At 44.8% G+C, this 26,501-nt stretch overlaps 1 protein-coding gene across 6 annotated transcripts in view; it reads right to left on the bottom strand.

Annotated features, from left to right (window-relative positions):
- Nucleotides 1-26,501, bottom strand: part of UBE3C (ubiquitin protein ligase E3C) — a 114,282-nt gene that overhangs the window by 80,343 nt on the left and 7,438 nt on the right. For 4 of the 6 annotated variants that reach the window (XM_059711338.1, XM_059711342.1, XM_059711340.1 and 1 more), the window contains exons 2-6: nt 17,211-17,264; nt 15,416-15,490; nt 12,643-12,789; nt 10,110-10,225; nt 3,877-4,034 (exon numbers count right to left, since the gene is read on the bottom strand). In XM_059711338.1, the coding sequence (XP_059567321.1) occupies nt 3,877-4,034; nt 10,110-10,225; nt 12,643-12,789; nt 15,416-15,490; nt 17,211-17,264 (550 nt within the window). The remainder of the gene's footprint in view (nt 1-3,876; nt 4,035-10,109; nt 10,226-12,642; nt 12,790-15,415; nt 15,491-17,210; nt 17,265-26,501) is intronic. The other 2 variants (XM_059711341.1, XM_059711343.1) reach the window with 2 other exon arrangements.

The raw sequence follows: 26,501 nt of genomic DNA on the forward strand, positions 1-26,501 counted from the left end.
GGGTGTACTGATTCTCAGGCCTCCCAGGAGGTGCAAAATCAGCCTCTGCCTGTGCCCTGCACAGGACCACCCAGCAAGAGCTGCAAGGCAACCTGCAGATGGCTGCTACTTGTGTTGGGCTTGAAGGTGCCCAGGAGAGACCAAGCTATGAATCAGAGTGGGCTGCCGCTAGTGCCATGCCTACAGCCTCTTATTGAGAGGTATGGTGCTGGGGTCCCACCCCAGCAGGTCCAGGGGTCCCCAAAGGTGTGGACGGAGTCGGCGAAGAAGGAATGACACAGAGGCAGTGTTCAGTTGATCAGCATGGTTGGGTTCTCTTGCCTGGTTCTATTGCCAGGTTCTGTAGGTTCTCCGGCCAAGTTTAGTCGCCAGGTTCTGTCCAGGTTCTCCAGCCAGGTTCAGTCACCAGGTTCTAGTCAGGTTCTCTTGCCATGTTCTATCCAGGTTCTGTAGCCAGGTTCTCTCGCTAGGTTCTATCTCTAGGTTCTGTCTCCAGTTTCTGTCCAGGATCTTTGCCATGTTCTCTCCAGCGAAGTTCTTCTGTCTCTAGGTTCTGTGTAGGTTCTGTGCCTAGGTTCTGTGTCCTGTTGTCTTGTTACATCTGTATTTATACCAGTTGATTCCAATCCTATCAATCTCTATTCCAAAGGTTAGGGCGTTTCTTATCTCCATTCCAGGGAGTAAAGATTATGTAGCTTAAGCATGATTGTTCGTAGTTAAAGTGATTAATTACCTGCCTGGCACTTAGTTAAGGGGTTTTATTCCCTCCCTAACTTCAGGGGAAAATCCCTACCTGGGAAACAACCTTTCTCAGAGAGGTGACCTTGGTTAAAACACATAGTGCCAAGAAGGTGAGCAAACATATTAAGAACAGTATGCCATATATGCCAGGTCCCTTGAAACAGCAAGGATGGACAGGCTCCCGGCAGTACGGGGCACGCTGAGGCCAGCTCCTGCTTATTTGAGAGTTTTAGGAAAGTTAAAAGCATGAGGCAAGAGAGACCAGGCGTATGGAAAAGCCACTGGAGCCTGGCCAGTGTGGCTCAGGGGTTATGTGGTGACACATGAACCAAGAGGTCATTGGTTCAATTCCCAGTCAGGGAATAATGCTGGGGTTGTGGGCTTAATCCCCACTTGGGGGCATGCAGGAGGCAGCCAATTAATGTTTCTCTCTCATTGATATTTCCCTCCCTCTCTCTCTCCCCACTCTCCCTTCCTCTGGGGAAAAAAAAAAAAGTGTTCCTATCTTTCTATCCCTCTCCAATTCTCTCTAAAATCAAAAAAAGAAACGAAAAGCCAGTGGAACTGACTTAGATGAGCCTGCAAGTAGTGGGGGGGGGGGGGGGGCGAGGGCGGGGGCGGGGTTTTGGAGCATCACCAGCACAAGGTGAACAGTGTGGGCCAGGCTGATGGAGGTTCAGATAAGGTCTCTCTGCAGTGTGGCAGGGAGGGCTCAGCAGAGGAACACTGGCCTCTGCCAGCCCTTCTGTCTGGGAGAAAGCTGCCCCTCCAGCTCTTGCCCTGATTCCAGACGAGTTAGTTCCTCCCTGAATGTCCCAGGTTCCTTTCACGCTGCTGCCCCAGGGCTGGAGTTCAGAGGGAATGAAATGAGTCTGAATAAGTCCATGCCTGGGCCCTTTAAGAGGAACTGCCAGGACTCCTGCAGCCTCCCCTCCCCCCACACACACCCTCACTCAGCCACAATCTCAGCTGGTTTTTACAGCCACAAGTTGTAGGGACTTATCTTCCCAGTACTGGAACGATGGCATGGTGTGGGGCTGGGACCCCTAGGTCCTCAGGAAAACCTCCACATGTGGGTGCGGGAGCAGCTGGTTCCACGCCCCCCCCCCCCCCCACCATGTCTCTGCCCTTCCTATCAGTCTTGATGTGCTTTTTTAATTCCCTATTGTAGGACTTCCTTTCAGCTAGATTTCAGGTGGTTCTGAATGATGGTTGTTCTGTATTTTAGTTGTAATTTTGATGTGGTTATGGGAGGCAGTGAGTCCCATGTTTCCCTATGCTACCATCCTGACCGGAACCTCTGAGTTTTGTTTTGAAATATCTTGCCGACTCACGGACTTAAACATACTGATGTATTCTGACACACTGCATTGTCATCCTGATACTCAGACTGTCCTCTCTCTGGCCAATGCTCAGGCTGCCCTCTTTTTGGCCAATGGAGTGGACTTTGGGGAGCTCCTGGGACCCAGGTCTCACTTTTCATCTACTTAATGAGACCTGGAATCAGCCTTTTCTCTATTCCTTTGAGAGAAAATTGTATCTTTATGGATCACAAAATGGGCACTAAGGAATCTGTTTAAAAGGCAACTCCATGTGAATAGAAGCAATGACTTTCACAACCTCTCTAAGCTTTTGTGGGATTTCTGGTGGTATCACCAACGACCCAAATCGTCTAGTCTTTTAGAAACATGTGCCTCTTTCTAATCCACTCTTGGGGTGCCTCCTGTGAACACCTCAGCACTGCACAGACACACCTGGTGGTACACCTGGGAAACAGCCATTGCTGACTTCGCCCCTGAAAACAGTTGGACCCAGATGTGCACTCAAGCCATGAACACCAAGCAATGACCACTTGGTGCTCCGTCGTCAGACCCCCTTTGTTAACCACCTCACAGACAGTGGTGACCAGTGAAACGCGACTGCCAAGATTTCATAGAATAATGTCAGAAAGTAATTTACCAAAACAGCTGAAGAAAGGCTATGGTACAAAGATGCTAGAAGCAGCAGCTTCAGTGCACAATTTTGAAGCATTTCCCATTTCTAGACGCATTCCAAACTAATGCGTATTTTAGTTTTCACTATATTTTTAGAAAACAAGAAAAGTAAAAATTCTAATTAAATGCTTATTCTTAAATCAATATACTAGATACACCAATGAAAACAATGGACCATTTCTGATTATCACTAATTTGTTTTTTAAAAGATCAAATTCCATCAATTTCAATTTACTTTTTAACTAATTCACTAATCTTATAGCAAACTAAGAAGGGTGTCTTTAAAAAAAAACAAAAAACCTAAGCCAAACAGTAAGGTTGAGATGTATAAGACTTTCAATTAATTTTTACAGTTTTAACATCAGGATTAAATTAGCTAGATTTAATCCAGATTAGTCCATCACTTCAAGCAAACAAAAGCAAACTTACTTATGCTTTATCAGCAAGAACTACTTTCCAGAACTTATAATACATATTTTTAATGCTAACTAATACTCTGGAGTCCAAGTCCTGAAGTATTTGACTTTCTACCTGAGGAAACACTGGGAATCCGATTTTTAAATTGCTTTATTTTACACTATTTAACTTGATCATAAACCTTGTAAAATCATATGCATTTCATAGTCTTTCTCCAAATGATGTCACTGATGTGTCCCCAGGGCCATCCTCTTCAGAGCATCAGTGCACAAAGCTGTCCCAGCAGGCTGGGAAGAAAATAAAAGACACCACATGTCTTCCTCTCCTCTATGAACTAAGGTGGTGCCTCAAGGCTGCGTCGCAGTGGGACAGGTCCCGCTGGCAGATCTGCCCGTCCCAGTGCAGCATGGCCATGGAGGGCTGGCCACTGCACCGCAGACAGCGTGTGCCCAGTGTGCCCAGGAGGACGGCTGGCAGCAGACGTACACTATCTTGCTTCACTTACAAGCGATGGGAAAATGCAAGTGAAGAGACTGAACACATTTCCAAATGTTAGGTTGGGTGGAGACAGGGCAGATGTCAGGATGTGCGACCACCAGCACATGCTCCCTCAACTGTGCATGCTGCTTCTGTGCCAAGTCCCAGGCAATGCTCAAAGAAAGTGTGCTCACCTCACCCAAGGCCAGCCCCAGCTCAGCCCAGTGTGGACCCGCCCACCACTTACCATTCTGAATCATGTAGTGCAAAACTTGCTCAATTACTGACACCACATAGCTAGCATCTTGTAAAACAGGTAAGTAAGTCTTCTCGGATGAAAACACCTCAAGCATTCTCATTGGAAGTGCAACATTCAAACTGTCATCATTACAGCTTTGCAATAACCTGTAAAAAGGAAAAAAGGGATTCACATACTTATTTGATAGCAAACATCGCCGTTTCCTCGCTCACTGCCGTTTGCTAAGGTTGGTGCTCGAGCCACTCTGCTCTTCTACCGGAATGTCCTTGGAAGAGGCCGACTCAGACAGGAAAATAAGCAAATTTTCTGTCATTCACACTTTTTTTTGAATCCTTATTACGTGCCAAACAGTATGTTGGCACTGGGCTTACAGAGATGAAAAGTGCACCACCACTAAGAGACAGGCAGGAAAGAGTGCGGACCACAAACGCAGCGTACGAACTGCTGTGGTCCATGAACTGCAGCTAATGCAACGCAGCGAGGGCCTCTTCTCTTTAAAGGGCCTGTTATCTCCTTCAAAGACGTCAAGACTTTCCATCCTTGCAATGTCCACTCCGCAGAAAAGTTAACCTACATTTCTGGCCCTAAGTCATCTATTATTATTATTTTTAAATATATTTTATTGATTTTTTTACAGAGAGGAAGGGAGCATACACTGACCATCAAGGGGCAGCTCCTGCGTTGAATGTCTGTCCCCTGGTGGTCAGTGCGCATCATAGCAACCAGTTGTTCCGCCATTCGGTCAATTTGCATATTAGGGTTTTATTATATAAGACTTGAGGCCCAGTGCACAAAATTCGTGCACGGGGGCGGGGGGGGGAGGGGTCCCTCATCCCCGCCTGCACCCTCTGCAATTTGGGACCCCTACACCTTTTTCTTATCTAGCTAACCTCTTCACATTTAAAAAAATTAACTGCAATACCACCTACTCTAGGAAATCCTCTTTGAACAAATCTCTTTACAATCTGTATTAAGTATTTTATAGCATATCATTCTTTTTCTTTAACAGCAGCTTAGAGTGGATGCAATGTGCTTCTCATTCTTGCATCTGATTTTTTTCTTCTTGCTCTTGTAATAGCAAAGCTTATCCAATTTACATTTGCCCTTCAAGGGCTTATATTTGGTTCAGTTTCAAGTTGGCTCCCTGCTTTTTTTTTTAAGCAATAAATTTGGGTTGTGATAGTAAGCCTCACTTGTAATCAAGCCTGTAGGTCTCCCTATCTGAATATTTCTATAATACCTATCACTTTAGCATACCAGAGATTGTGCTCATTTATAGAAAATAACAATAAATGTCACCTGATCATTTGCTCTTATAGTAATATTTTATAGCAAGATGTATTATTCTAGTAATTTAACTATTACAAAACTGAGGTGTGCAGAAATAATTCACATTGAACAATAAAGAATGACTCAAATATCAAAGCATAGTACACTTAGGGCCTCCCCTTGTCCTGTGCCTCAGATATCATAGCATATTACACAGTTCACATGGAACTCAGTTTCTTTTAAAATAGGAAGGGATCCCATACTCATGAAGCAGCTACTTCCACACATATTTTTTTTATTTAATTCACAGCACATACTCTTTGTACTAATTGTTGGAAAATCATCATAGCAATTACCTCTGTTCCTCTCTGTATTGTTGCCTTACATTCTGATGTCATTACTGCGCTTTTATCATCCACTCGCTCTAGTAAGATTGTGAATTATTTAAGGCAGAGATCATGACTTGAGCTTGTGTGTTCCCTGTCATGGTGCCTAGATAAATATTCAAATGCCATCCAGTCCAAATGACTGTGATGAGAGGGGCCACTGTTGCTGGAGACCTCTGATTTTGATTTAAGGGGCCTCACCTGTTCTGCACCTTTACAGAGGAGTAATGGCTGAGGGAATTTGAGGAAACCCAGACAGAATTCTCCTCCTAAAAGATTTTGCTAAACTGGTGCCCAGGAACGCCGGGCATTTGTCCAATTAAAACCCGGACACACAGCAATAACAAAGGCACTGGTCTCCTATTGCTAATGCCTAGGGATCAAACCCCAGCCTGCAGGAACTCGGCCCTGCAGTCAGGACCCGGCGCTGGGTGGACCAGGGCTGGTGCTCCTAACTCTGGGGAGAGGGAGTCTTCCCGTGGCTGCAGGCTAGAGGTCCCAGACTCGGCGCCACCCACCCAAACAGGTCCATAGCGCAGACTGGTCAGAAGGGCTTCTTCGCCTGGGATCGTGGGGAGGCGTGCCTGTTCTGTTCGCCCACGATCGATCGCGGGGAGGCCTGTTCTGTTTGCCCGGGTATCCATCGTGGGGAGGGCTGTTCTGTTAACCCTGCGATTGTTCGCGGGGCGGCCTGTTCTGTTCGCCCCGCTATCGATGAGGGGAGGCCTGTTCTGTTCGCCCCGCTATCGATGAGGGGAGGCCTGGCCTGTTTGCCCTGTGATGGGCGCTGGGCTGGGGGGCGTGGACCCGGGCTGCCGCTTGGTGCATTCGCAAGCAGCCACCGGGCAGGAACATCTGCTTGGCGCCTGCGCCCATAGGCCCAGAGGCGTTCTGGGACCCCGGCTGTTCAGGGCCTACGTGCGGGCCTACAGGCCAGGAGTGGCCTGGGTCCCAAGGATGTTCCCAGGACCCAGGCCGCTCGGCGCCTGTGTATGCAAATTAACCCACCATCTTTGTTGGGTTAATTTGCATACTCTCCTGATTGGCTGGTGAGCATAGCAGAGGGACGGTCAATTTGCATGTTTCTCTTTTATTATATAGGAGGATTCTTTCAACTACTGTGGGTGTTAGAAATTTTTCAAAACAAAAAGTTGGAAAGAAAGGAGAAATTATATTTTGATACATCATCTATTGAAATTACTTTCTAAATGATTGTCTTTCAAAAGCATGTTAGGCCCTGGCTGGTTTGGCTCACTGGTTGGAGTGTCAGCCCGTGGACCGAAGGGTCTGGGTTCAGTCAGGTATGGCATATTTTCAAACTTCTTGTGGCACACCGGTTGAAAATCGCTGCTCTAGAGTATGGTGCATATAATGTATTTTTCAAAGTAAAAGTTTCCAAAAAACACAAGGCATTAGGGGAAAAAAAAGGAAATTCTTGGGATTTGTGGTCCTCTGGGTTCTCTCGCTTTTATGAGGTTCTCTACTTTTTGGATCAGCTAAATATTTTGGGAAAGTATGTTAACCCCTAGAGTGCCAGGGAGCGCGATCGCGCTCCTCCTGTCTTTTGCCAAAAGTGCCGGGAGCGCTATCAAAGCTTCGAAATGGCGTCCAGTTCTAAGTCTGCTTTTATTAGTGATGATGATATTGCTAAATATGTCAATGTAGTAAAGGTTTCCTTAAGTTTTTGAACATGTAACCTCATTTACTTGCGATTCATAATTTTTCCCCCGTAAACTGCTGTAAAATCAGCAAAAATGCCTTGGCAATTTTAGCATAGTTCCTAGGATATTGGTTGGCACTCAAAGGGTTAATGAGGCCTAGTTCTGAGAGGAATCCTAAACAAGCTTTTCTAATGCAGCCTCTAGAAAATTAACTGAAATTGTATCTAGGCTCAGAATCATTTGAAACTTCTGCTACTGCAGATACAGCAATTGTATAAAGATGGCGAAAATACTAACTTGCTCTTTCACTTAGGTACTAACAGTTCACATCACTTAAACATGTGATTTTGTAGACTGAATCCAAGCAAGTCATGGAAATGGCTTACTTCAGGTTCATGCATAAGTCACACTGAGAGCCTGGCAAAAGGCTGGCTTCAAAGGCAGAGGCCCTGGGAGAGCAGAACTGTTCTCACCGCAGGAGGCCTCGCTATTGGCCAATCCATTCCCTAGTAACCAGGTGTGGGAATGATGCCAGACGCCAGATACTCAAGGCCTTGTTGATAGTACGCTGGATGGCCAAGGCCACTCTAAACATGGGAATCTGAATGAGAATGTTCAAGACTAAGATACCATTTGCAGGTGCAAGGCCACAGCGATCTCACGGTACACTGTGCCCTTCTATAACCCAAATGATGGATGTAACTACTGGAACGAGGCCTCTTTTGTCTAAGTAGCATTAAAGTACTAGTGGCCCGGTGCACAGATTCATGCACATTGAAAGGAAATTAATTAGAATATTTAAATATTGCTATTCGCCATTTCTCTATAATAGAAGTGTCAACCAAATTCACAATCGACAATGCAGATCAAAACACACGTGTGCGATTGGTGCCAGTGAGAGCTTTATATGTATTGCACGCATGCGCGAGTCAACTTAGCCTTTTATAGCTATAGAATAAACTTGCTTAATTAGACCTGCTTTCTGACGTAGCTAAACTTTTTCCAGCCCAGTGAAGCACCCCAACTTCTCTTTCAGGTAATTGTCAGCAACACAGTAAATATCAACATGAAGCAGATTATTATTGTAAGTCACGCAGGGAGAACAAAGGATAAAATATTTAACTGCAGCAGTGTTTGACTATATTCTGTGCAGTGAGAAACCCTGAAGTCATTTTCAAGGTCCACCATTTCTTAACTTCTTTTCAGTCGGGTCAGGTTTCTAAACGTTCTAAATCATTTTCCAGCTAATTAAAAGAAAACAGGATTCCACTGAGTATCCTGTCTACATACTCCAGGACTTCTGTGAGTATCAAGTGAGATGAGGCATGGGAAAACGCTTCACAGACATTTGGTTAAAGTGTGAAATGTTTGCACCTGGCTATAAAGGAAGTCATGTTTTGGAGCTGAAGAAACTTCAAGGAGGCTAGTCGTAGCTAGGTGCCGTTTGTTGTTAAATGGCCTGTCGCAAGGAAGAGGAAGCCGGGTGTTGCTACGTGACGTCATTACCCGGCGCCCACAGCGACCGTTTCCGGGCTGGACTGTGAGCCGCATTTTGTGCCATGGGGTGGTGGTGGGGCTCCTGTCCCACTTGGGGGGAGCCGAGTGTTGCTTTGTGGGCTCCAGGTCCGTGGTGTCATTTCTCTGTATGCGTCACAGCAGCTCATGCATTGAGGTCTGCCCCCTGGTGGTCACTGCATGTCATAGTGACCGGTCGGCTGGACACTTAGCGTATTAGCCCATTATATACAGTAGGTCCTCGGGTTACATTGGGGATCCGTTCCTATGGTGTGAGGTAACGCGATTTTCGCTGTAAGTCAGAATCCACCTACATAAGCACCTACGTCAGTCACATGGAGCACATATACAGCAGTAATGAAGTGCAACAGTAAAAAAAATTTAAAAGAAAGATAACAATTCCTGACCTTTACTTGTGGTAAATAAATGATAAAAAACATAAAGCACATATGTACATACATCGAAATGACGGAACTTTTTTTTTTAAATAAATAAATGGGAGATGGCAATGTAACCACGAAACGACGTACGTCAAGTCCGACAAACCCCGAGGACTGTTTGTATAGATACTACTAAGGCTAGTGAGCTCAGATGAGGCAGATGAAGCTGAGAGCTGGTGCTGCTACGATGAAAGGCTAAGAGCTCATGGAGAGCTCAGATATGGCTACCATGTAAAGTTAGTATGCTAAAGAGGAGAGAGAAGCTGGGGAGGCAGGAGAGGCTACTGAGGCCAGAGAGCTCAAGTGCCAATATTATGTGAGGCAGTGAGTCTAAGGGCAGTGTGCAGCTGCTCAGATAATAGCTGTGGGTAGAGAGGCTAAAAATGCTGCCTTTGTGGGAAAGATATATTTGTTCACCAGTCAGTGTGTGGCTACCTGTATGGGACTGCTGTGAAGGACCGTTTTGTATGATGGCTATATGGCCACTGGCTTCTATAATAAAGGCTTCCTTATATACACCCAGAACTTCTCATGGCTTCTCGATCTAAGACCTGGTGTCCAAGAGGTCTAGTCCCTGGCAGAGGGGCTCAGACCAGCAGTTAGTGCAATGGGCAGGGTTCGAGAAGGAACCTGCCCTACAGCTGGCGTAGTCGAGCAGAATTCAGAACAATATAGGGCTCAGAGCAGCAGTGCTCTAGCTGTTTCTGACACCAGGCGTCTGCCGGGTCACACAGTTATCCCAGGGCACACTTGAAAGAAAATATCCCCTGGATGGTACTTTGACCTACATTTTAATGTCTACAGGCCATGTTCACCACGAGGAAAATTTTAACACACAGAATACTCCATTGTATCAAAAGCAAACAAAACCCCCACTGTCTCAGGTACTCGTCCAGATATTCAAAGGGATCAGCACATTTACACACGCTGCCGAAGACGAAGAGATTTACCTGCAGCAGAGGCTCATCAACCTCTTTAAATGAAATAAGCATGTAAGTCTGTCGGATCCATCCAACTGCTGGACAAACAGAGAGCTGTGCTTAATGAGGTTCTGATACATCCATATCTGAAACAGCAAAACACACAGATTACAACTCTCAATCCACAGAGCTAGTTGTGACAAATCACCAACATTTCAAATCCCCTCAGGTGGTAAACAGACATGTAACCAACACTAACCGATCAGACATGGTGAGAAGTGACTCCTCTGGGTCAGGTTTTATTGAGTGGTATACACATGCTGTCAATTGTCCCTTAAAATGGCACTCCGGCAGTAAGCTAAATTACTAAATTTATTACTAAAACAAAAACACTTAAAACTCATGTAAATCTGAAACCGAAACAGTACATTTGAAAAATGAGCAATCCATACTACAAATACAGGCGACCCCAATGATGAGACTAGTCACACAGGGCACATGTCCCCAGCACCCTCTCCTGCTGCGTGCTCCAGGCAGCTCTGGCAGGAAAGGCACTCGGGCCCACTGCTTCCAGCAGGCGCTCAAGTGTGTGACGCTGAGGTGATGGATGTGTTGTTCCTCAACTAGGTGGCAGGAACCTTTCAGTGTTTATGTACACAGAATCATCACGGTGTACACTTTAAATATCCCCCAGTTTTATTTGGCAGTTGTGTCTCAATGCAGCTGGGGAAAAAGTCAGGATCACAGAATCACCTCAGTGAGTTCAGCAAATATCAGACAGATCTCGAACTCGCATCCTGTTTGTATGGATGCAGCTGCCACAGATGACTCTGAAAACTCAATACCTAATGAGGAATCGCTTCTGCTTTATTTGTAACACAGATCACAGGTCAAGTCACTGAAATAAACAAAGGGAGGGGGTGAGGATGGGGAGCCCTATGCTTAGTCCTGCACAGAGCGCCTGACACACGCACTGGAAGTCAGGGAATCTGAAGACTGGCCAGGAGACTTCCCCAGTGTAACTGATTTACTGTGTTTACATTTTTGTTTGCAAACTGAATATCAAGTTCACTCGTCACATTAACCAGGTTTGAAGGCATTTAATTCTACTGATTCAGACTCTGCACAGGAGGCTTGGCCTCGTATTTGCTCAGGGGCTGGAGTCAGCATGCGCGTCCCCCTCCCAGCTCTCCAGTTGTGCCTGCTGCACCTGTGGAACCCCTGGGAGAGCAACCAGATTTTATACCTGGAGGAGGCAGGAGCAATTCCTAAGGGAAGGGTGCTCGGAGACAACCGGCTGACCGCCCCTCGCACCGCCTGTCAGCTCGTGGTGATCTTCCCTCGACCAGACCAAAGTACATGGAACCAGGACAACCTGCTGTGGTACTTTCCTGAAGCTGCTTCCTCTAAACTTCAGAGAGACGCCTGGAAGGGCCAGCACTCAGGAAGTCCAGAGCGTAGGGTGGGGAGTGGGGGAGGGGGTAGCCACTGGCACTGCCCCCTAGACCGGCTCTAGTTTATGGCATGTTCTTCCCACCGTCCAGCCCAGCTCACTCAGGAAGCAGGGCTGGGACCTGCAGCCAAACACTGGCCAAGCTGGAAGGTATGCCTTTGTCCTCTGCACCGACTGTTCATTTGTGCATCCCTATGTACTCCCACCATTAACTCACACTGCTCCTCATCACTGATAACATCAGAAGCCTAGACCCGTGGTCGGCAAACTGCAGCTCTTTGGCCCCTGGAGTGTGGCTCTTCCTAAGCCTTAGGAGTACCCTAATTAAGTTAATAACAATGTACCTACCTATATAGTTTAAGTTTTAAAAATTTGGATCTCAAAAGAAATTTCAATCGTTGTACCGTTGATATTTGGCTCTGTTGACTAATGAGTTCGCCGACCGCTGGCCTAGACAAGTTAAGTAGTTCAGTTATCCAAGTATATTTTGGTTGTTTTAAGAAAGAGACCCTATAGCCAAAGCCGGTTTGGCTCAGCGGATAGAGCGTCGGCCTGCGGACTGAAGGGTCCCAGGTTCGATTCCGGTCGAGGGCATGTACCTGGGTTGTGGGCACTTCCCCAGTGGGGGGTGTGCAGGAGGCAGCTGATCGATGTTTCTCTCATCGATGTTTCTAACTCTCTATCCCTCTCCCTTCTTCTCTGTAAAAAATCAATAAAATATATTTAAAAAAAAAAAAAAAAAAGAAAGAGACCCTATAATTTGGGATTTAGACTAAATAACTTACTGATAACAGGCTATGATATTTATGATTCCCTTCACAGTGATCAAAGGCACAGGTGTGGAGGGTTCTGTATGAAACCAGGTGTCAATGACTGTCATGGGTATGTGGTGGATGGCTCAGCACACTATTCTACTTTTTCTAATATTTGAAATTTTCCATATTGAAAATTTACATCGATCTTTAAGAGGTAAAACATATCACCACAAAGACGACCTACTCCCGCTGAGGAAAAGTTCATGAAGATGAGACAGTGGAGGGTTATCTGACTGCATTTTAGAAACTGGAGATTCTATAAAACTAGGTTAGTGAAAACACAGTTAACACTCACCAAACGTTTTGAGTCTTCGTTCTGTTTGTAAAAAAACAGAAGCTGCCTCACCAAAAGGGTCAGGTTGGGACCATTGGCAATGGAAAGCGTGCCCCCAGCCTGGGACGAGTTAGCACAGCGGTCAAATGCAGTTCTTTGAATGGCGTACTGAAACAGAACAGCGCACAGTCAGCACACAGGCCGCCACTGCGATGGGCAGTGTACATAAGTGTTCTAACAGGACTGGGTAAACGGGCAATTATCCTGCCATTGCCGTGGAGTTATGGGTAGCAGGTTAAATAAAACCCAAACACCTGGAATGTAATGGCAGACCCTTCTATACCCACTAAGACAGTCTTCCACCACTTTCTCCTCTTTAGATTTTTACCTGTAGTTTGGCATGTTTGTATTTTACTATTTTAAGAAACCTCACCTACCTATAGATCTTTAGGTAAATCTAAACTAATAAAAAACTAGTTACTAGGGGAAATACTATTATCAACATTAACTTTTACTAAACAGGCATACAGAAATACATACAACATAGATTCCACATCTAGGAATCCAAGGTCATTACTAGAGGTCCAGTGCACGAATTTGCACACAGGTGGGGTTCCTCTGGGTGGCCTGCAGGGATCAGACCAAAACCCGCCATCCAACACCACCTGCAGCTCCTACCTGCCACTCCTGCTCATCCTGGCCCCACTGTGACTGCTGCAGGCTCGTGCCCAATCAGTCCTGATTAGGAGAGGCTCCCTCTGCCAAAGAAGCACGCACCAGCCATGAGCCCTGCATCTGGCAACCTCCCAAGGGGAGTGGCCTGCGGGATTGGGCTGAAACTGGCACTCCGACATCCCCTGAGGGGTCCCAGATTGTGAGAGGGTGCAGACCAAACTGAGGGACCCCACCTGGGCATGATAGGGCCGGGGAGGGACCACAGGAGGGCTCCAGGGCGTGTCCGGCCCATCTTGCTCAGTCCCAATCTGCTGGACCCAAGCAGCATGCTAACCTACTGGTCGGAGCATCTGCTCCCTAGTGGTCAGTGCACATCATAGCGAACGGTTGAGAAGCCTTAGCATATCATTAGCATATTACGGTTTGATTGGTTCCATTTTTCTGCTGTTTGGTCTATATTACCCTTTTAATATATAGGACTAGAGGCCCAGTGCACAAAAATTTGTGCACTCGGGAAGGGGGGGGGGGGTCCCTCAGCCCGGCCTCGCAGGGTTCTCGCAGTCTGGGAACCCTCAGGGGATGTCCACCTGCTGGCTAAGGCCTGCTCCCCGGGGGATCGGGCCTAAGCTGGCAGTCAGATATCCCTCTGGCAGCCAGGCAGCCCTTGGGGGATGCCCACTTGCCAGCGGGGAGCAGGCCTAAGCTGCAGTCGGACATCCTTAGAGCTGCTGAGGAGGCGGGAGAGGCTCCCACCACCACCGCTGTACTGGCAGCCATCAGCCTGGCTTATGACTGAGCAGAGCTCCCCCTATGGGAGCACACTGACCACCAGGGGGCAGCTCCTGCATTGAGTGTCTGCCCCCTGGTGGTCAGTGTGTGTCATAGTGACCAGTCATTCCCAGTCGTTCTGCTGTTAGGGTCAATTTGCATATTACCCTTTTATTATATAGGATAGAGGCCTGGTGCATGGGTGGGGGGCCAGCTGGTTTGCCCTGAAGGGTGTCCCAGATCAGGGTGGGGGTCTCACTGGGGTGCCTGGCCAGCCTGGGTCAGGGGCTGAGGGCCGTTTTCAGGCTGGCCACAGCTCCTTCAGGGTGGGGGTCCCCGCTGGGGGGCCTGGCCAGCCTGGGTGAGGTGCTGATGGCTGTTTGCACGCTGGCCACAGCCCCTTCAGGGTGGGGGTCCCCACTGGGGCGCCTGGCCAGTCTGGGTGAAGGCCTGAGGGCCGTTTTCAGGCTGGCAACAGCCCCTTCAGGGTGGGGGTCCCCGCTGGGGTGCCTGGCCAGACTGGGTGAGGGGCTGAGGGCTGTTTGCAGGCTGGCCACAGCTCCCAGCCACCCAAGCTCCCAGTGGAGGCTGGCTGGAAGCAGATATCTGGGATTTATTTTTCTTCTATAATTGAAACTTTGTTGCCTTCAGCAGAGGCCAGAGCCAGCCAGGGCAGGGGGGAAGCTTGGCTTCCTCCATCGCAGGGGCAACCAAGCCTCCTTCTTACTCCAGCTCCGTGGCTGCTGGCCGCCATCTTGGTTGGGTTAATTTGCATATAGCCACTCTGATTGGCTGGTGGGCGTGGCTTGGGGTGTAGCAAAGGTACAGTCAATTTGCATGTTTTTCTTTTATTAGATTAGACCAGAGGCCTGGTGCGCAAAATTTGTGTGTGGGGGGAAGGGGGGTGGTCCCTCAGCCCAGCCTGCACCCTATTGCAATCCGGGACCCCTCGGGTAGGGTCCCTAGGCCTGGCTGGGCCTATTGGAGCTTTCCTTCCCCCAGCTGCCAGCAGCTGGACCTGTCCCCACCGCTGCTTACCATCTGTGCAGCACTGCCACCCCTTCCCCCTTCCACCGGTCGCCTCCCTCTGCAGGCAACAGGTGTGGAGTGTGACCGTTTGGCTAGCCTGGGCCTCCCTCTGCAGGGCGATCGTGGGGCGATGGCCGGGCCCCCTTACCAATTGCATCGCACTCGCCTTGGCTGGCCTGGCGCCAGTGCATGTCATAGCGTGGTCGTCCGGATGGTAATTCTGCTGTTTGGTCATTTGGTCAATTTGCATATTATGCTTTTATTATTATAGATAAGCACTCATATGCCTTTCTGACCATTCTCAGTTTATAAACAGACTTACTTGCTGTTTTCTGTCTCGATAGCCTCGAATAAATGACTGAATAATTATTGCGTTTTTCAATCTTCGCCTTTCTTCCTGAATAAAGGAGGAAGGAGGGAACAGTCGGTCAGAATCAGTGAAAATAACATTTAGTTAGTAAAGACTTAAAAATTACAGCTATATAATTCACATAGCACAAAATTCACTTTTTAAACTGTACCATCACTAATTTTTAATATATTCAAATTTGTGCAACCATCTATCTAATTTTAGAACACTTTCATCACCAGCTCCCCAAAATAACCATGTACCTATTAGCAGTCATCATCATTCCCTGTCCTGGCTTCCTCTACTTCCATGCCCTTGGCAACCACTTGAACTTTCTGTCTGTACTCTGGCTATTTCATATAGTGAAATCACAGAATAAGTGGCTTTTAAAAAATATATATCTTTTTACTGATTTCAGAGAGAGGAAGGAAGAGGGAAAGAGGGAGATAGAAACATCAATGAGAATCATTGATTGGTGCCTCCTGCACACCCCCTACTAGGGACTGAGCTGCAACCTGGGCACGTGCCCTAACCGAGATTCAAACTGGTGCCCAGGATGATACTTAACCGAGCCACACTGGTCGGGCTGTGGCTTTTTCACTTGGCATGAAGTGTGTTTGTTGTAAAATAATTTTTTATTTTTTATTTTTTTGAAGAATCATGGAAGAGACAGAGAGAGAGAAACATCGATGTGAGAGAGACATATGGATTCTATGTCTATGCCTCCCACACACTCCCCAACCAGGACCTGTGGGATCAGGAATCAGAGCCTGCAACCCAGGTATGTGCCCTTGATGGGAATCGGACCCAGGACACTTTAGTACATGGGCTGACACTCTATCCACTGAGCCAAACCAGCTAGGCCTGGTATGACGTTTTTTAAGGTTCACCCACATTGTATCACATATCAGTCTTTCAGTCCTTTTTATGGCCAATTAATATCCACTGTATGGCTGCCTCACGTTGAGTTTACCAGCCAACGGACATTTGTGCTTCCACTTTGGGCTACTATGAGCAATACTGCTATGGATATTCATGAACCGTTTTTGCATGGACAAACGGTTTTCATTTCTCTTGGGTGAATACAGGAGTGAAACTAATACCTGAGGAACTGCGGACTGTTTTCCAGAATGGCTTCACTATTTTACAATCCCACCGGAATAGTGACTTTTTTTTTTAGGTTTTGGTTTTAAATATTAAAAGAATATAGACAGGCAATACAAACACCTATTTTAAGGGTCACATCTTTGTTTCAAAGCAGAAAACTCCAATTTTTACTAACTTAAGACTGTCTTCAGTGACCTAGTAAAATAATGTATTCATCATCAACATTGTAGGCACCACGTTTGACAGCCTGCTGTGTGCCAGCCCTAAGACCCTTCATGTGCACCTGTACAATAACCTTCCAGGTGAGAATTTCTCTTGTTTTAAAGATGCAGAAACTGAGGGTAAGCAGTCAAACTCAGGCTGACACTAAACTGGGTACTCCATCTCCCACGTGGTACTGCTTCATGCCTTTTAGGAATGCCGCATAATCCACAGACTGCCCTTTTGTCCATCTTTCCTACATTGGTGTCAAGATAAATGCTTTACTGTAAAATCCAACAAATCCAGAAATGTTTCTAAAGCTCAATATATACACGTAAATATACATATATTCCATCACACTGAACAAATACATATATATATAGGTATAAATATATATATAACAGTAAAACCCAGAATTAAAAAAATACTTATTTATAGACGATTAAAAAACTGTTTTTACCTCTCTTTTTCTTCTTTCTTCCTGAGTACGATGTAAAAGAGAAGCCTTTTCTTCCTAAACATAAAGAGAAAAATTATAGAATGTTTTGACCCAAAAAGGATTCTAAAGATCATCCAATCAAACCAACTGACTTAGCGAGAAATCTGAGGCACAAGAGGTTAAATGGTTTTCAGAGGTCACAAGTCTAATTAAAGTTAGTACTTCAGTAGTTTGCTAAGAACAAAACCTATTTCTTCACACACAGTGAGTTCGAGTGAAACAGGAGATATGAATGAGATTGGTCACTGTATCAATGCCAACACCCTGCTTGTGACAATGACTGCTTTTGCAAAGTACAGCCCCCAGGGGACATGAAGCAATGTCAAGGAGGGAATGTTTCTATATTATTTCTAACAGCTGCACAGAAGTCTACAATTATCTTAAAACAAATTTCAATGGAAAAATCAATTTCTTTATGGTTATCAAATTAATAAATTTTAATGTTTTTTCATCATAAATAAAACTGCATTTTGAACAAAGTTACTCAGTACATAGAAAAGACTAAATAAGTGGGACAATTAAACATTTCAAATAGAATAAAAATACCCTCCCACCTGGCCAGTGTGGCTCAGTTGAGAGTCAATATATGAACCAGGAGATTAAAAATAGTGGCAGAGTAAGTGGATGCTGCACGGACATGCTCCCAGAAAAAAACTGTAATTACAACTGAAATACAGAAAAATTTCCTGAATAATCAACAGAAAACTGGCAGGAGAGAACCCCAATACCAGAGGACCAAAAGTGGAGACGGCATAGAGACTGGTAGAAGGGGCAGAAGCGCGAAAGGGCTGGCCGGGCCGGCACCCACAAATGGCAACTGAAGTCCTGGAGAGATATCTCAGCTGTGATGGGGAGCCACTGAGAACTCTGGGATCTAATCCCCAAGCTGGGCCCCCCAGAAGATAGCACCACAACTGAGAAGGGTACCCACCTAACATCTGGCTGTGAAAAGCAGCAGGCTGCTGTCTGCCAGGGAGTGACAGCTGGAAATTCAGGCATCCTCTTAAAGGACCAACACACAAAATTCCCTGTGGAGCCACCCACCTTGTGCTCCAGCAGAGGGAGGGCAGAGTGGACTGGAGCTGTGCAAGCAGAAGCCAGGACTGGGGACATGGAGGTTAGAACTCAGAAGGCAGACACCCCCAGTTTCCTATGCTGAGTCATTCCCTCATGCAGGGAGAACATCTAACCCACACAGACATTTGCCTTGCCTGGGGGTCAGACAGTTGACACACCCTTTTGGAAAACACCTTGCCCTGAGGTCACTTAAGAGACTAAAAATAACAATTAGCCTCCACCCAGAAGCAAGTGCCCCACCTATTAAAAAAAACTCTCACCACACTTGAGGAGGATTGCCTGGGAGCAATTTCAAATTGGAATCCTAACAGTCTGTGGACAGAGGTGGTCCCTGGAGGCTTTGAGTCTTTGCCTGATCTAATTAGCCAGGAGCAGCGTTTGACACTGTCCTGCACTAGAGATTGAAAGGTGTAGAGGATCTACCTAATACAGAGTCACAAACCCAAACAGGCAGCCAAAATGAGGAGACAAAGAAACAACCTCCAAATGAAAGAACTAGTGAATTCTCTAGAAGAGGAGATAAATAAAGCAGAGATAAGAAGTTTATCTGAAACAGAGTTCAGAGTAATGATGCTAAAAATGCTCAACAGTATGAAAAAAGATATAGTAACTTTGAAAAAAGAATAGTCTGAGATAAAGAATGACATAACACAAATAAAGGACACATTGGAAGGAGTACACAGCAGATTAGGGGAAGCTGAGGATCAAATCAGTGAATTAGAGGACAGTTGAAAATATCACTCAATTAGAGAACCAAAAAGAAAAAAACAATTAAAAAAACAGGAGGACAGCTTAAGGGAGCTGTGGGACAATGTGAAACGTAACAATTTTAGAATAGTAGGTGTGCCAGAAAAGGCAGAAAGGGAGAAAGGAATAGAGAAGGTGTTTGAAGAAATAATGGTAGAAAACGTCCCTAAACCTGGTAAAGGAAAAAGTCACATAAGTTCAGGAGGCACAGAGAACCCCAAACAAGAAGAACACAAACAGACCCACACCCAGACACATCATAATTAAAATGCCAAAAATTAAAGACAAAGACAGAATCTTAAAGGCAGCAAGAGAAAAGAAAACTGTTACCTACAAAGGAGTTCCCATAAGGCTGACACCTGATTTCTCATCAGAAAGGCCAGAAGGGAATGGCATAAGTACTCAAGGTAATGGAAAGCAAGGAGCTGAGACCGAGATTACCATATCCAGCAAAGCTATCATTCAAAACAGACGGTCAAATAAAGAGCTTCCCAGACCAAAAAAAAAAAAAAAAAAAAAAAGGCTAAAGGAGTTCATCACCACCAAGCCAGCATTACAAGAAATGCTAAAGGGATTGCTGTAAGGGATTGCTGAGAAGAAGAAACAGAGAGAGAAACCTAGCCATGCAGAATTAAAATGGCTATAAATAGGTACCTCTCAATAATAAACCTAAATGTAAATGGATTAAATGCTCCAATCAAAAGGTGTAGAGTAGCTGAATGGATACAAAAACATGACCCAAGTATATGCTGTCTACAAGAGACCTACCTCAAAGCAAAAGACACACACAGGATGAAAGTGAAGGGATGGGGAAAAAATTCCATGCAAATGGGGAAAAAAAAAAAGCTGAAGTAGCAACACTCATATCCGACATAATAGACTTTAAAAAAATCATGCTGCCCTAACCAGTTTGGCTCAGTGGATAGAGTGTCAGCCTGCGGACTGAGGGTCCCAGGTTCGATTCTAGTCAAAGCCATGTACCTTGGTTGCGGACACAACCCCAATAGGGGGTATGCAGGAGGCAGCTGATGGATATTTCTCGCTCATCAATGTTTCTAACTCTCTATCCCTCACCCTTCCTCTCTGTAAAATAATCAATAAAATATATATTTTTTAAAAACACAAAAAACATCATGTTAAGTGAAATGAGCAGGTTGGAGAAAAGATAAATATCATATGATCTCACTCATTTGTCGAATATAATGAACAACATAAACTGATGAACTAAAATAGAGCCAGCAGCCCTGACCGGTTTGGCTCAGTGGATAGAGCGTCGGCCTGCGGACTGAAAGGTCCCAGGTTCGATTCCGGTCAAGGGCATGTACCTTGGTTGCGGGCACATCCCCAGCAGGAGAAGTGCAGGAGGCAGCTGGTCGATGTTTCTCTCTCATCAATGTTTCTAACGCTCTATCTCTCTCCTTTCCTCTCTGTAAAAAATCAATAAAATATATTTAAAAAATAAATAAATAAATAAAATAAAATAGAGCCAGCGGAGGGAAAAATATTCTAAAATATAATAGAAGTAATCCTGTTATTTGCAGATTTTTAATACTTCCTACAACTTTTGTGATATCATTCTATGTTAGTACAGTTTTGGTAATATTATTATACTTGAGTTCTTTTATTCTTGAAATATTGACGTTTACTGCATGTAATATTATATGTAAGATAATTTTTCTTGAATAACTGGAGTTTATTGCATGTAATATTATCATGTTTAAAATCGTTTTTCTTGCCAAAAAAAAATCACTCAATCAGAGAATCAAAAAGAAAAAACAATCCAGTGGGAGATGTGCAGGAGGCGGCTGATCGATGTTTCTCTCCCATCGATGTTTCTAACTCTCTATCTCTCTCCCTTCCTCTCTGTAAAAAATCAATAAAATATATTTTTTAAAAAAAGATGTTATAAATGAATTCTTAGAAAAATTAGTACACTAAAACTTTTTAACAAAAATATATACCCTATTAAAAGACTGTTGGAAAACAAGTAATCACTAATTTAAAATTATACATTGAGCCCAGCCGGTGTGGCTCAGTGGTTGTGTGGAGTAGACCCATGAAACAGGAGGTCAGGGCTCATTCGATTCCTGGGGTTGTGGGCTCAATCCCAAGTGGGGGCATGCAGAAGGCAGCCGACCAATGATTATCTCTCCAGATGTTTCTATCTCTCACCACCCTTCCTCTCTGAAATCAATAAAAAAATTTTTTTAAAAGAAGAAGGAGGGGAATGGGAAATCTAGAGTATAAAGTACAAAGTTATGTTCAGAACTATGGAAAGCTTACAGATAAAAAGTGTCACATTTCTGGTCATTATCTTTATTTATGAACAGAACTGGTTGGTATGTTTATATCAACAACTAGAGCCCCAGTGCACGAAGTCATGCACAGGTGGGGACCCTTGGCCTGGTCTGCGATCGGGCCAATCAGGGAGGGACTGTGGGAGGGCTCCAGGGCATGTCCCACCCTCTCGCCTAGTCCTGATGCACTGGACCCCAGCAGCAAGCTAACCTACCAGTCGGAGTGTTTGCCCCCCTGGTGGTCAGTGCGCATCACAGCAACTGGTCGAGCAGTTGACTGAACAGATGACCAATCAGTCAGACACTTAGCATATTATGCTTTTATTATATAGGATTTATTTTCCTTCTATTTCCATTTGTCCAAATTTAATGTGTTTTCATCATTTGATCATAACTAAAAACCTCGGATTTCCTAAAATAGTATACTCTGTTATAATTACAAAAAACATACTTAATATCTGAAATTTAATAAACCAACACTTTACCTTAAAAAAAGGTACATGCTGGCCAAGTCACTAAATTTACTTTCACACACAGATGAGCTTAGTCATCACTAATCTAGAAGTTCAGAGCTCATGCGCTTTGCATTACCACGTCCCTGTCATCTGCTTCAATGTCTGGTAAATGTAGGTGCTCAATAAATATTTACACAGTGAGTGAATGAACAGTTCCCTTAAGTAAAACAAAATAGTCTAATAGAAGGAGTAAGCATACCATTGCAATATTTTCAAATCAAAATAGGTACTAAGTACCAAAAAGCTTAATTGAGTTCTAATCCAACACTAGACTTTCTCAGGAATTTTGAGTTTGAAGCCCAGTGATCTATAACATAAGCCTAGAGTCAGTTATAGCAGAAACCAGTGGGAGTGGGACACACTGGTGGGAACAAAAGTCACGTGCGCTACACTTTATGCAGCAATGAGGGCACAGAGGATGGAAGGTCAGGGAGGGCCATTTACCTTAATGCCCCTGGAGAGGGAGGGAAGAGAGCAGGAAGGGTACTCCTGGGCCTGGAGACCTCCCTCCTCCTCCTCCTCCTCCTCCACCTCCTCCACCAGGGTCTCACAGGTGGCCCTTTGACATCTCCACAAAGTCTACCATACCTATACTATCTGTACCACTGACTTCTGAAACTTTTATTTTTAATTTTAGACCAAAAAAAATTGCAGAATGATCACAAGAGTTCTCTTATCCCTTCTATCTTTTCCCATAACTGGAGTAAAATTAGAAAAAATAAGAAATTAACACAGGTACAGTATTACTAACTACACTACAGACTTTGTTAGAAATTCACCAATTTCCCACTGATGATTTTTACCTGTTCTAGGATCCCATCCAGATCCTCACTGGACTTACTCTTTCTCCTTAATTCCCACCAATCTGAAACTCCATCTCTGTCTTTCACATCCTGGACTCTGGCCTTGATTTGGGTTTTTCCGATATTCTCTCACAATTAGTGATAGCTCTGAATGTTAATCATAGCGTAAAATATATATCATGACTCCAGTTAAATAAACAATCAAATACATATAGGAGAGAAGAAAAACCTCTTCCTCAGAATTTATTCAGTTAATGAATGTAGAGGAAAGAGGCAAACAGCCTACTGCCCTGTGCTAACACTGATTACAACAAAACATCATACATTTATTTCTGAAAAGCCCCATCTGGAAACTAAGTTTTTTAAAGCAAAGAACTATGAGGAGCTATGTAAAATTCAAGAGAAACACACTGGCATTAAAAAAAAAATTTATATTAAAAACAGATAACGCTAACTTCCATGTTTATCATTAGCTCAAGCACCTGGTATTTAACACCCTTCTCTGACACAGCTGGATTCTTAAAATGAATCTATAACCAAAACACTAAGTGTGATTTTGGTTTAACAAACTTTTGTTTCAAGAAGGCATCAAGGGTCTGACCTTTTGAAAGTGGCCTTCTATCCAGTAATGTTCTCGGTGATTTTTTTAAAGGAGGTGGGGCTTGTTTCTATCCATTCACCATACTCATGGAGCTTACTCTTAACTTTATAACTGTGGGATGCAAAATACTTTGTTCAAGCTTTTCACAATTCTTTCCCCCACATGACGGTGTGTATCCCATGGTTCCAGGTCAAGGGGAGGCCTTCCTGTTTCCAGCATAGGGGACCTGCCCATATCTTCACAAAGCTGGAGGATGAAGGCCACTGCCTTGAACAGGGCAATGCATTGACACTCATAGGTACTACTCTTTTTATATATATGCTAGAGGCCCGGTGCACAAAAATTTGTACACTAGGGGGGAGAGTGGGGAGGACTGTGCCCTCTCACAGCCCGGGAGCCCTCAGGGGATGTCCCCATCCTCTGCCTGCTGGCACTCGCCTTGGCTGGCCTGGCACCACCTGCTTGTCGGCGCCAGCCCCGCCCCCCGCCAACTGGTCGTTCCATTGTTCTATCAATTTGCATATCACACTTTTATTATATAGGATATATTATTGATTTCAGAGAGAAAGGGAGAGGGAAAGAGAGAGAAATAGAAACATCCATGATGAGTGAGAATCATTGATCAGCTGCCTCCTGCATGCCCCCCACTGGGGATCGAGCCCGCAATCCAAGCATGTGCCTTTGACAGGAATCGAACCCGGGACACTCCAGTCCGCAGGCCAACGCTCTAGCCACTGAGCCAAACCAGCCAGGGTGGTACTACTCTTAACTAGCCTCTCATTTGTGAGATTTACAGGACTGCCTTTGGATACGAAGGTCGTTTCTGATGGAATCACTGACATCACACATGTGTCTATGTTACTGTTTGTCACAAAGTCACCAACATATTTTTAAAAAATTTCCTCTAGTTTATGAGATAGACAGAACAAGTCCTCATGTTTGTCAAACAACAAAGGGTTATTGCAGATAAAAGTATCGGAGACTCCTCAGTTTGCAGTGAGCAACAGCAACCCTGTCTTCCCTGGGGGACAACCAGCTGCCCCAAATACCTGGCCTAGCTATACGTAGACAAGGCACTTAATTACCAAAAGAACCTTACCGATATGCTCTTGGCTGTCACTTGTCATCACAACTTTTATGCGTTTGGCCACCTGGCAGCTCCAGACTGCAGTCAGATACAATACCACAGATAAACTGACTTTCCAACTGTAATTCCCCTGTCATATGGGGACCTGCTTTCAGGCTGTTTAGAAGGCTTTCCTGTTGTTCCCAAAAGTTTAACAGTTTGCCTTTTCGTTTCAATATAAAGCTTGAGTGATGGTTTCTCACTGGAATTTTTTCTGAGTCTGACATGGATTAGGGGTCAGTGAAAAACAGTATCATTTTGAAAGCCTAAAGGTGAAGGTTGCCTTATAAAGTAAGGTACTAAAGATGGTTATGATTATTTATGTTATATTTTTACTGATTTCAAAGAGAAAGGGAGACGGAGAGAGAGAGAGAAACATCAGTGATGAGAGAGAATCATTGATGGCTGCCTCCTGCACACCCCCTCTGGGAATCCAGCCTGCAATCCCAGCATGTGCCCTGACCGGGAATTGAACTGAGACAAGGGTCCCCACCTGTGCATGACTTCGTGCACTGGGGCTCTAGTTGTTGATATAAACATACCAACCAGTTCTGTTCATAAATAAAGATAATGACCAGAAATGTGACACTTTTTATCTGTAAGCTTTCCATGAAGCTCATAATGAGATAGCTTCACTCTCTCGGATTTCAAAATCTTCATTACATTTGTTTTTGTTTTTGTTACTAAAAGCCCGTTCTAGCGGGCCATTACTTCGTCCTTATTTTATGAAGACAAATGGCAATCACCTACCCTTGGCGCTCTCCCTCCCAGGAGCATGCCCACACCTTCCCGTTCCCGGAGGTGCTTTACCTAACCTTTCTCCCTCCTAAGCTCCAACGGTCCTTGTTTTGCCTCCGAACTTGCTAAATAAACTCCGTCTTACTAAAGGTAAAATTATGCCTGATGGTGTGGCTCAGTGGTTGAGCACCGAACTATGAATCAGGAGGTCTCAGTTCAATTCCCGGTCAGGGCACATGCTGGGATTGCAGGCTGGATTCCCAGAGGGGGTGTGCAGGAGGCAGCCATCAATGATTCTCTCTCATCACTGATGTTTCTCTCTCTCTCTCCGTCTCCCTTTCTCTTTGAGATCAGTAAAAATATAACATAAATAATCATAACCATCTTTAGTACCTTACTTTATAAGGCAACCTTCACCTTTAGGCTTTCAAAATGATACTGTTTTTCACTGACCCCTAATCCATGTCACACTCAGAAAAAATAAAGGCAGAGTCATGATCCTAAGTCAAAATTACGAATACCTACACGTGGCGCACACTAGCAAATAGCTGTCACCTTCTGAAAGTGAAAATTTGCCATGCTGCTAATAAAAATGAACAACCAAACCTACAACACTCAGGAGAGGAGCATATAAGGATCCACGCTAGCGATACAGACCAGGGCTACACAGAGCCCCTGCTGTGCCTGTACACACAGACGCAACCATGGAAGCTGATGATGCCTGCACCTGGCTCGCCACAAAGCTCCCCAGTTCACCTCACCATGAACAGGCATCTCAGGGAAATCACAGGTTTGATATCCTGGTTAGGTTTCTACTGACACTGAAATAAATACTACTAAATTTTAAAGATGTTCCTTCATATACCACTAAATCATCACACACAATACTTTGGGACAGACAATGACCTACGGAGGTCAAAGCATGAGTAAACAAGTCAATGTCAGAGATCTCCAGGGAGGAGCAAACAGAAATGGAGGTAAGAAATAGAAATCTAGCCCTAACTGGTTTGGCTCAGTGGACTCAAGGGTCTCAGGTTCGATTCCAGTCGGGGGCATGTACCTTGGTTGCAGGCATGTACCCAGTGGGGAGTGCAGGAGGCAGCTGTTTGATGTTTCTTTCTCTCGATGTTTCTAACTCTCTATCCCTATCCCTTCCTCTCTGTAAAAAATCAATAAAATGTATTTTTAAAACAATAGAAATCTATAGAGAAAAGTGTATTACTCAATAGTGTTGGGCAACTGAGTAGCCTAAACAAACGACGTCGTATACCTAGTCTTCACATCAAAATAGCTTCCTAATGAACCTAAGATTTATATGCAGACGCAGCACCATACAATATGGGAAGAT

The sequence above is a fragment of the Myotis daubentonii genome, chromosome 10 (genome assembly GCF_963259705.1).
Source record: "Myotis daubentonii chromosome 10, mMyoDau2.1, whole genome shotgun sequence".
Lineage (NCBI taxonomy): Eukaryota > Metazoa > Chordata > Mammalia > Chiroptera > Vespertilionidae > Myotis > Myotis daubentonii.